The 11437-nt window shown below is 36.3% G+C and overlaps 1 protein-coding gene and 1 long non-coding RNA gene across 2 annotated transcripts; one reads left to right on the top strand and one right to left on the bottom strand.

The window, feature by feature from the left end:
- Positions 1 to 2571: 2571 nt before the first annotated feature.
- Positions 2572 to 6060, bottom strand: LOC132707754 (uncharacterized). The gene is made up of 3 exons (XR_009619771.1): positions 5928 to 6060; positions 5803 to 5867; positions 2572 to 5746 (listed from the first exon to the last, which is right to left on the bottom strand). It is a non-coding gene; the product is annotated as an uncharacterized LOC132707754 (long non-coding RNA).
- Positions 6061 to 6387: 327 nt separating this feature from the next.
- Positions 6388 to 7577, top strand: LOC132707753 (uncharacterized). Its single transcript, XM_060679693.1, has 2 exons — positions 6388 to 6524; positions 7231 to 7577. The coding sequence occupies exons 1-2, from the start codon at positions 6479 to 6481 to the stop codon at positions 7575 to 7577; spliced, it is 393 nt and encodes a 130-aa protein (XP_060535676.1). The 5' UTR covers positions 6388 to 6478.
- The last annotated feature ends 3860 nt before the right edge of the window (positions 7578 to 11437 follow it).

The following is an 11437-nucleotide window of genomic DNA, read 5'->3' as shown; positions in this document are numbered from 1 at the left end:
CGACAAAATATCATCCAAATGGTTTCTCGGCAATAAATCGCTGGATTTTCATCAAGGATCTGGCGATATTATTGTAGACGGCGAGAGATATTCCGGTACCCGCGGCTTGTATAATTTGGTGTTTTTGAAAGATCCCATAGCATACACAAAAGACGATTTGGCACAATATAAAAAAATAATGGAGGCTACCCAGGTGCACAGGGACGCGATCGGACGTTTGAAAGGCGCATCGACTGTACCAAAATATACCAAGGTCATCCGACCCTTAATAAAATCTCAGTCGCGTTCGTACTCGTACAGCGGTCAAGGTTATAATATGCGTTATAATGACGCTCCTACTGAATATGTATACTGGGACGACGTCAATGAACTCGTAGAGCGTCTGAAATTACTAATCGCGTCGAAACACGCAGGCAACACGTCTCATGATAACGAAATAGTTTCAATCGTTGAAGAGCTAAAAGAATCAGGTTTTATACGTTAGTTTAACGATGAGTCTGGACAAGTTTGGACGTTCTAGCGCGCTGCGACGACCCTTCACTAATACTGTGATTAGAAGCGCCCTCGACTATATGCCAGACGGAAACGTCAATATGAACAATTTAAAAATTTGCAATGTCCAAACGCCTAGCGACGACGGTGACGTGGCTAACAAAAAATATGTGGATGAGACAAGTAATTTATTAAAAATTGCATTGAGAAAGATTATTGGACAGAAACTCGAAGCGTACACGAAAAGATTACAAATTGAAGACAAAACTAAATTCTCGCGTCTTGAAGAACAACTGAAAATGAGTAGCACTACACTCGAAAATGAAATTATGCAGTTTCGCGAAGTTTTCCACCAAAAGCTAAGCGAAATGAGCGCAAAGAAAGATTTGGAAAAGCACATGACAAAAGTCGCCGTTTTGTCACAGCAATTTCATGATATTGTAACCAAAATGGAGCGACTTACGAACGAAAATGAGAATATAATGAAGGTATTGAAACAAAGGGTTTTAAATCCTCCATCGCAACCGAACACACATTATGAATAAAGAGAAGGTACAACTGGTTCGAGAACTGCACAAGCCGGCACGCAGAAATTATGCTCGCCGCCGGACTATAATACGAGGGATGGATGACCTGTGGCAAGCGGATCTGGCCCAATTAGATCGCTACAGCAAACAAAACAGAAATTTTAAATTCGTGCTGGTTGTGATAGACTGTTTCTCAAAATATGTATGGTGTCGCCCGTTGAAAACCAAAACCGGGGTCGAAGTCGCCAAGGCGTTTTCCAAAATTCTCAAGGACGGACGGCACCCTCAAAACTTGCAAACGGATCTCGGTAAAGAATTTTACAACGACACGTTTCTGAAACTTGTGGATAAGCATAAAATTAACCACTATAGTACGTATAGCATAAAAAAGGCCTCAATTGTCGAACGGGTGATACGTACCCTCAAAGAGAAATTGTTTCGACATTTTTCTTTACGCGGGACGTACAAATGGATCGATGTGCTCGCCTCTATCGTTGATGAATACAATAACACAAAACATAGAACGACGGGTACGAAACCCATCGATGTGAGTAAGAGCAACGAAAAGAGAATTTTGAAAACCGCGTATAGTAGCATAAAAATATTCGGTCCTCGTAAACTTAAAGTCGGCGACATCGTTAGAATCAGCAAAGTCAAGCACGTTTTCAACAAAGGTTATACACCGAATTGGACCACGGAATTGTTTAAAATTGTTAAAGTACGGGTTACTAACCCCGTAACGTATTTGCTTCAAGATATGCAGGGTAAACCCATAATGGGCGGATTTTATGAAGAAGAATTGCAGAAGACAGTTAACCCGGACTTATATCTCGTCGAAAAGGTGTTGCGCAGACGAGGCAATATGGTTCTCGTGCGCTGGTTGGGATTGGATAAGTCGCACGATTCGTGGGTAGACAACGTAGACGTTTTGAAATAAATTTAGTCTCGATTTAGAAGTTCTGACATAAATACGTGTATATGATGGCTCAAGAGAAAATTGTGACATCCAACGAATTGTATAATTTATTGGAAAATTTCGAGTTGCAATTTCCTTCATCAGAAGTGCTCCCGTCCAGCTTCGTTCCTGTAGAGCAACAAACCAAAAAATCTGCGACCAAACGAAAACAAAGTGCGTCGGTCGTATCCCGCAAGAAGAAGAAGAAAACTACCACAAGTGAAGCGTTTGCAGCTCCAACGTCATCCGCTGATTGGCTCGAAGTGTTCACGGACGGTAGAGAAAAAAGTGTCATTTGTGAGGCATTCAATTTAAAAAGAAACTTGGCGTCTCAGTTGTCGGGATTAGAGTGCAATATCAACGAAATTGAAACACAAATTGCGCTTTTTAATACAGACTTGCAAGTGGCGCGGATGCAAGCTCAAGAGTGCAAAAGAAAACTAGAACAATTTAATAATTTAGCATTTAACGAAATTGTAAAATAGTAATAATGTATATAATAAATAAATTATACAATTACAAACTTCTGTGTAATTATTATGCGGTGTTGTGGTGGTGGTAAAAAAGAAAATAGCGTCTAAATATATACATGTTTATTCTTGTTGCAATACAATGGAATACAATCAATACATAAAAGTCTTATCTACAGTTACATATGTTATAATAAAACCACAGTATTAATAGTTCAATGGACTATCAGAAAAGCGTAACTTTTTTCCATATTTCCTCTCATCGTGAAGCATTAAATTACATTCATCTTCAGTTTCTACAGTGAACAAAACTTCTTCAAAGCAGCTTTGACACCAAAATTGTTTATCGTGATATACATCATTCAAATTATTTATATCCAGCTGTAAATGATAGTGATCCAATAAAAGTCTAAAATTTTTCTTTTTAAATTTTTTAACTAGTTGAAATATAAAGTGACAAGATTTACAAACTAAAATTTCCGAATATTTTATCCTGTAATAACTGACCCATAAACAGTAAGCGGATTCTCCGTCAAAATCAATGGTTGGAGTTGCCAAAATGCTATTTCTGTAAGACGATCCAAATCTCTTATTCAACAGAATGAATTCTAAATTTAATAAAGAATTGCCATCAGACTGGAGCGCTAATTGTTTAAGGTACTTCCATCTATATTTCGAATAATATTTAAATATTAGTATCGTTAGTTTCCAAGGCAAAGGTGACTCAAGCAAAAAATCAGCACTACACCTAATATTTTCGCAAATTGTTATAATACAAAGGCTTTCTAATGTAAGTTGTTTGACCATAATCTGTAACAAAAATATATTAAAAAATAATTACGGCACTTTATAATGTCCCCACGGAAGCGTTTCATATGAATTCGGCAAAAGATAACGTTTATCGTCTAAAGGACTCAAGGCAACTTTTGTTTGTTCGATGCTAAATACATTGTGAGTGTATGAACGAATGGTTCGTTGAGTGGCGTACTTTTCCCTAAAATTTGTTAAGCATTCTACGTAGTCATCAAATGAAATTTTATTTTTTACAATATTGTACTGAATACCCTTTGACTTTTTAACTACCGAACCCGTTAAAATTTTGAAAGTATACATTTTCGACCTTAACCCCGCATAATGACTAATGATGGTGCCATTAGTCTCATCCTTCATCAACCCCAAAACCTTTTTGTTGATTTGCGGTATATTATAGGGATTGTCATTAGGATAATCAGACGTGTCAAATTTTTGTTAAATCGGCCTTAATAACGCTTTCATATGCGTCATAACATTTGATATTATAAATGAAACTGTCCGTATCCATGTATTGAATTTTACATTTTTCGGGACCCAAATTTGGAAGCATGTAATTATAATGAAACTCGTACATGGTCGTTTTCGACAAATCCAATATGGACATTCCAATATAAAGTGGCTTATTAAAGCAAAGTTCCGATTTTTTTAATTCTATAAGCAACAAATTGTTATCAAGTATGGTTCTACTGTGAAATCTAGGACTAGAAATTAAATTTTTCGCACCGTAGCGACCATCCCACGCTTTAACAAATTTAACAATACGATGCTTGCGAATGTTTTCCATTGTTTTACCGTAAGCGGCATTATTAAACAATTTGTATAAATTTATACCAAATTTTGTCTTTGCTTGGGTTCTTAATTTATTATTATGATCGATATAACATTTCAACCAACGAGATTGGTTAAATTTTAATATTTTGTGAATTTTCTTTAGTACGAGACCGTTTTTGAGAGCCTGTTTTAAATTGCGATAGTGTATGACGTATTTTCTTTATTATACAAAGTAGTCATTAGTTTTGGTAACTTTGAATTGGGGGGCACTCGATGTTCGGCACAAAATGGAAAATCTCTATGTGTGTCATGTAATTTCTGCGGGTATTCCAGGTCTACCTCTAGGATATATCCTTGGGAAGATTCATCTGGAATGTTCATGACAGTAAATGAATCAATCTCTTGATGAGACATCCAGTCGAATCCTCCGTAAGGAAGAGGCTCGCACATGGCCTTGCCATAGAGGTTATTGACGTCAAAGTACATGATATAGGAATCATCCCTGGATGAATCGTAGTTGGGCATATATTTATTGTTGGCCTCCGCATATCTACCAACACACACCGAAATTCCACCTCGTATAGCCCGCTCGATAATCATAATTTGGTCAATGTCGCACAACGAAGGATGATCCGTTACCCATTTCAAATTTATTAATGTTAATCTCTAAATAAATAATATTATTTAAAGCCCACCCGGAATCACGTTCCTGAAACTCTGACATTTGATTTAAAATTTTATCTTGCACATTTTCAACAAACCAATCATTCAATTCTGTTCCTAAATCAACTACAGCATTTCCGGTACTCAGATATTTAACATCAACTTCGCCTTGGACATCATTTTTTGCCTTAATAAATTCACCGCAAAATGTGGTATTTACTTTCAGCAATAAAAATTTCTTTAAAATTTGACTAATTTTTTGTTGAAATATTGGACGAGAATCGTTTAAAAATTGAATTAAATCTTTATGAAGTAAATTAATTATGACACCAGTCTGAACTCTTCCCTGGAAACACGACGCTACCGATTCCCATACAACCATTTCATTTGTGTTTGTCTCGCGGCTACTACTTTGTAATCCCAATCCAAAATGCTTATGTTGATAATTAAGAATAATTTTTCTAATAGCTTTCAGATGTTGAATTGTAGTTTGTAATTTTCTTTTTAACCCAATAGATAAATCCTTTTCGTTAGAAACGATTTGGTTGCAAGATTCAATATTTTTACTTAGTCTCCTAAGCCACACATCACTATCTCTAAGAGTGAACTTGTCGGAAATATGCTTTTTTAATTTTTGTAAGGTTAAAATTAAGATTTGCGCTCTATGAATGATCTGCTTTACGCGCATCGTGGTTTATTAAATATATAACAGTAAATAAGACTTACCCTGTATAATATGTTGATTAATTTTGAATTATTTTGAATTTCTTTAAAGAGTTGGGCTTTCCAATATCTTTGGATCCCTCGTAGACCAGTTTGTACTGCCCCGACGCAAAGTGTTCTAGTCTCGGACGGAAAGCTTCTGTCACGCGAGTAGGAAGAAATACTACGGAATTTTCTAATTGCAGCAACACGGAATTGCCAAATTTTGTATTAACAATTTTGGCTCTAGTAATTTTAAACGGAACGCCTATCGGCAATTCATGCAGTTTGACAATCGGCTGCTCAAAATCACCTTCTGCAAGACAGGTTTGATTCAGTTGACTTAAGTCCATCTATAAATTATTATTAATTATTTTATCTCAAAATAAAAAAAATAAAAAAAACTTACGCTTAAGATTGGCTGCTATTCTATTTGCGGTTACGGGTTGAGAGTACTAAGATGATCTTTAGGACCTTTATAAAATAATAACAAATGTTAAAGAATTAAAATAAAACAATAAAAAAGGTACTTACTGCTTTTTTGTACGAACACCAAACCACTAAGTTAGCTTCCACGTTGCACGAATAATACCAAAAACAACTACTGACAAAACAGAGAAAAATGAGATGTATTTATACGGTGCGAGAATACTTTCTAAAAGTTAACAAACGAAGACACCTCCACATGCGTTGCAACAAATTTTTCCCATTACGTTAATCCCACGGAGCAAATATAAAGGGGGCAATTAATTATTATTCTCAACAAGCAAAACAACTCGACATTTAGACTCGGCGCGTTATGAAATTCCACATCCCATACGGAGATTGTAAAAAATGAAAGCAAGTTGGCCTTGATCTTTTGCGGCAACATACGTTCGTCCAACGTCCGAAGCGGTTGCGTTCCCGTGTGAAAGCGTGTTGACCCTGAGACTCCTATCTGCACGGTTGTCTGGCGACAACATCGCGTCTATTCAAATCGGCGTTGGTGCTTGTGGGTTGAAGACCTTTCGACTTTTAATTCAACCATGGAAGGAGTGCATGTGTATAAATACGTTGCATGTGTATTATAGACTATATTCAGTGCAATGAATACAGAAGTGCGATGTCCATTTCCCTACGACCCTACAACTGGTAAGTTTTATATTTTAATTACCTTTATACAGTGCGCGTCTTTTCTTGTGGGTTTCAGTTTGGGTTATCACTTTTTTGGTTAGTTTCTACCTGTTTTTAAAATATGATACTCATCTTTTTTACGTTGCATAATAACCGATTTAAATTGAGTGTTTTTAATATCTTTTAAATGACAGTGAATGGAAAAGGGAATTTTGGCTTTTAAAAAATAAACAATTTTTAAATTTGTTTCAAAAATGTGCGTTTTATGGGGAAAACGCGAAATATGTTTTATTTTTTGTACTAAAAAATTGCAGTTTGCCTTTTTGACAATAATAATCGAATTAAATTGAGCGTTTTTAATATCTTTTAAATGACAGTGAATAGGGAATTTTGGCTTTTAAAAAATAAACAATTTTTAAAATTATTTGATGACCCCCCACTTACTGAAAGTTTTGTTTCAAAAATGTGCGTTTTATGGGGAAAACGCGAAATATATACATTTTTTTGTTTATTTTTTGTACTAAAAAATTGCAGTTTGCCCTTTTGACAATAATACACTTACATTTAAATGACAGTGAATTGAAACGTGAATTTTGGTATGCGCGTATAACTTAAAAAACAATTTTTAAAATAATTTGATAACCCCCCTTTTTGGAAGTTTTGTTTAAAAAAAAAATGTGTGTTTTATAGGAAACGCTACATATCATACTTTGTTTTGTTCTAGAAAAAATCGCGGTTTGTCCGTATGACAAGTCGCATATTATGTTGGCGCATCGCTTAGGGCGTCACATATTCAAATCACACAAAGAGTACCGGGGGTTAGAATTCCCGGTACGACATGAAACGACAAGGGAACATCACCAGCAGCAGGAGCAACCCGGTGGATCAAAAGAAGAGCAGCAGGAGTACCCGGGTGGGTGGTCGACGGAGTGGGACGGCGAGGAGTGCACTTCGTATTTAGATTTCCTCCGGGAACGGGAAGAAGAACAACGCAAGGAACAGGAACAATGGGATGGTCGACTGAATCGACATAAAAAGAAGAAGAAACTCCTCGCCAGACCAATTTTATAAATAAAATAAAATAAAATGTATTAAAATTCAAGTTTATTTAATTATCCTCCCGATCCACCGCGTCACCGCGCCGCACCGTCACCGCCCTCTACCGGGGGGGCCTACGACGGTCGGAGCGCGCGACATCTAGCAGCGACGGGCGGAACCGGGGCAAAACAGGACGCTACACAAGCGCGCGACATCTAGCAGCGACGGGCGGAACCGGGGCAAAACAGGACGCTACACAAGCTGGGTGGGGGGCGGAGCGCACTCTGGTAGACAGGGGGGACACTAGGACGCCACGCGCGGGGGGCCCCCGCTGCGGGGGGGTTAGGAAATTGAGGTTATGTACGGTTTCTGTTGCTTATATCGGCACTATACATCTACTTTCTTACTAAGCATATTATGATTTTCAAGACAATAAAAAATGCCTAGTAATCGTTTTTTGAGGCATCTGACTTAAGATATCGAAATTTTTTAAATAAATCACGTGAACATGCCTCAAAAATGCTTACTAAATCCTTCCTTGATGATTTTAGCTATCGACATACTTATCAAAGAGGGATTTTCTAAGCACATTTTGGTTTTAGGGATCAGAAGCTTTTTTTTGATTTTAGACGTACGTTTCATATTTTAATCTTTCAAATCGAAAGATGATTATTAAAAATCATTGTTTTAATAAGCATTTTGTGAGCCATGTTGATAGGACCTTCTATCTTCTTATTTTGATCTCTAAATTCCAGCTCAAAATATTTCGATATTTCTGAAGTATTCTTTTCAATGCCATTGACCTGCAAATCCATGCGAATGACAGAACCATAGAACAATCAATAGAGGTCTCATATGTGTCCTTGCAGAATTAATCCTTGAAAAAATGTAACTAAAAACCGAATACTTTAAATTACTCTAGAAAAGTGAAGCAAAGTTTTATTGATATAACAATAAATTGTTTGAAAATGTATCGCATTTTTTTTTGAAAGCAAAAACAATGGTATTTTGTCAATGTCTGTAAAAAAAATAATAACAAAAACTATCTAGTTAATAAATTAAATAAATAAAACAAGTTACTCGAACATAAAGCATTAGCAAAATATCTGATTACCTGATACTTACGATTCCAGGGAGATCCATTGCAAATGGTTATCTCGGGCTTCAGCTGGAATAGATACCAAAGACAATTAGACATTAAGAGGAATAAGTATTTCACCGTTCAACTTAAACAAACAATAAATGTATATTTAACACACCTATCCATTATAAAGTGATAATAAAGAGAAAAGAAAGTTAAAATTTATTTTAAAATAAAATTGGAAGTTTTAGCTACAAAAAAATATATTTTCACATATTACTTAAAAATCGTTTTCACATATTACTTAATTTTAAGTTTGTCTACAGCGTTGATCAAATATGGGACAGAGAGCCCGTGTTTCAAGCAGTTTTGGTATCGCGGCAAAAATTCAGTTTCGTGAAGCAATGTCAGGGCATCTTTTTCTAGCATCCTCGACTGAACTTTACTTTGATTTATACCAGTTCTAACTAATATAAGGAATGGCGCTTATCAGATGCAGCGCAATATAAATGGAGAAAATTATATGGAGAAGCTCACGTTTACCAAAATTACATTTATCATTGTGTCGTTTTATACGGGGCTACGAGTGATTTATATTGTTATAATCCTTTTTGAGATACATATTTTCATTGTTTACACTGTCCGAGCAATTAAATCCGGGTTTTGATTATTCGTCACGTTTTAAAAATCATTCCGATTAACAGGACCACTGACAGATTTTTTTTCGAATGTTAACCAACATGTGAGTTTAGTCTTGGGTACGGTGATTTTGGGCAAGTCATTTTTAATAAACAATAATAGCTTAAAAGCTGGCTGGCATAAACGTTGAAATGAAATAAAAAGTAGTATCAACTGCAAATGGTCTGCAAAAGTGCTAAAAACTTACTTGAACCTCATTGAGCAGGTCAAATTGGTGGAGGAGAATCTGATGAAGCTTCAAGCTACCCACTCCTCAATGTGGTTGATATTACCTTACATTATATTAAATTATCAATAATCAGCATATACTTTCTTTTGACTTAATTGGTGTTGAATCAGGACCCTGGTGGCAGTCGATCCAGCGATTCGATACTTTACCATTTATTTCGACTTTGAAATACCATAAATAAAATTTGACAATAGAAAATTCATAAATTTGACACTCTGACAAAATAAAACTGTGACAACCAACCAAACCTGTCTTATCAATATCAAATTATAATGGAATGCAAACGGACCATTGAACTGATATATAAGACATGGACTTGTAATATCTTAACAGGTTTTCTCTTAGAACAATATGATCTCCAATTCTCAAACATCTTTCCCGTAGCGGAATATTCAAGCCTTATTAATACTCGTTAGGAAAAAAGACAGGAAGCTGTAGGACAAAAATGCTTTTACTATTTAATAGCAAAAATTAATTTTGTTGTCCCGGAAAGGGTTCAAAACTCAAATAGTAATATATATATATATTACGTCTAGTACGCACAATGTATGTATTTAATTATCAATGGGTTGCTATGCTGTTTAGCAATTTAGCTCATGGTTACTGCAGTTTGCTGATGACACTGCATTAGTTTTCTCGGGTGATAGTGCGGAACAGCTTGAAGAACTTGTTAATAAAGATTTACAGCAGTATTTTGAGTAACTGTGCTATAACAGAGTTTTCTTAAACGCCCAAAAAACAGGAACAGAGACAGGAAAAGGACCTTGTAACGTAAATATAAAAATAAATGAAGCGGCACTCTTTCTGAAAATCTAACTTGGGATAAACATATTGAGAACGTAATTGACAAAACTGTAGCAATGCTAGATGCAAAAAAAAGATGTTCACAAAAACTGAACCAAAAAACAAGACATCTGCTTTATAATAGCCACACCTGAGATACTTGTTAACATGCTTAGCACAGCTAAATAAATTACAAAGGCTACAAAATAATGCATTTAAAGTAATTTTTCAAATGAACTTTAATATTTCTAGTGAAGGAATCTACACAAAGCTATCTTATATAAAAATACGTGAACTTAAGATACTAGAACAAACAAAATTAATTTACGTAATTCAAAACAAACTGTGAAACTGAACTAGAAATGGATAGTGTTACAGCTACAGCACAAGAAACGCACGTATTGATTCACGGATGGAGAAATGTGATGACACTATATTCCGGGATATCATCCATTCGCTTGTTGAACTCCGACTGGAATCCTGCAGACGTTTCGCCAAAATCTCACTTGGCATCTTCAATGCTCGCGCGCCGAAAACACTTCGAACACTGGGAGGTTATCGGCGGTGCGTGCGGTATTTATACTCTGCGTCGGAGATGGTAACGGTGCTGCTTGTGCGTGGGAGGAGGTGGCTCCGCCCCCCGAATTGTCGCGTTGTTAATTTCGCCCGATCGTAGTTGCGATGTCTCCGTTGGCTGCTGCGCATCGCTCTGCTGTTTGATTATCGTTCTCCAAGTGTTGGATAAATGCAGAGCGTCGTCTCTCGTATTGAGGTGTCCGGACTTTTCTATTTCGATGGCCTCTCGTATAATCTTAGTCCTAAAATCAGGAATATTAGCTATTTGTTTGCAAGTGCCGAAATCAATTTTATGGCCTGTCTGATGTTGGTGCTGAACCAAAGCAGATGTTGTTTGCACGATCCGCGTGCTACACTGTATACTAAAAAAAAAAAAAAAAATTACTCTGGAAAACCAAGGAATATACAGTGTAGCATGCGGATCGTGCAGCTTGACGTATGTGGGACAGACCAACAGAAGGATTTCAGCCAGACTCGAGGAACATCGTTTAGCCATAAGAAACAAACAAACAACATCTGCTTTGT

This window comes from Cylas formicarius, unplaced genomic scaffold, assembly GCF_029955315.1.
Source record: "Cylas formicarius isolate icCylForm1 unplaced genomic scaffold, icCylForm1.1 PGA_scaffold_9__14_contigs__length_23061073, whole genome shotgun sequence".
NCBI lineage: Eukaryota > Metazoa > Arthropoda > Insecta > Coleoptera > Brentidae > Cylas > Cylas formicarius.
The sequence above is the reverse complement of the archived record's forward strand: the minus strand, read 5'-3'. Positions and strand labels throughout refer to the sequence as shown.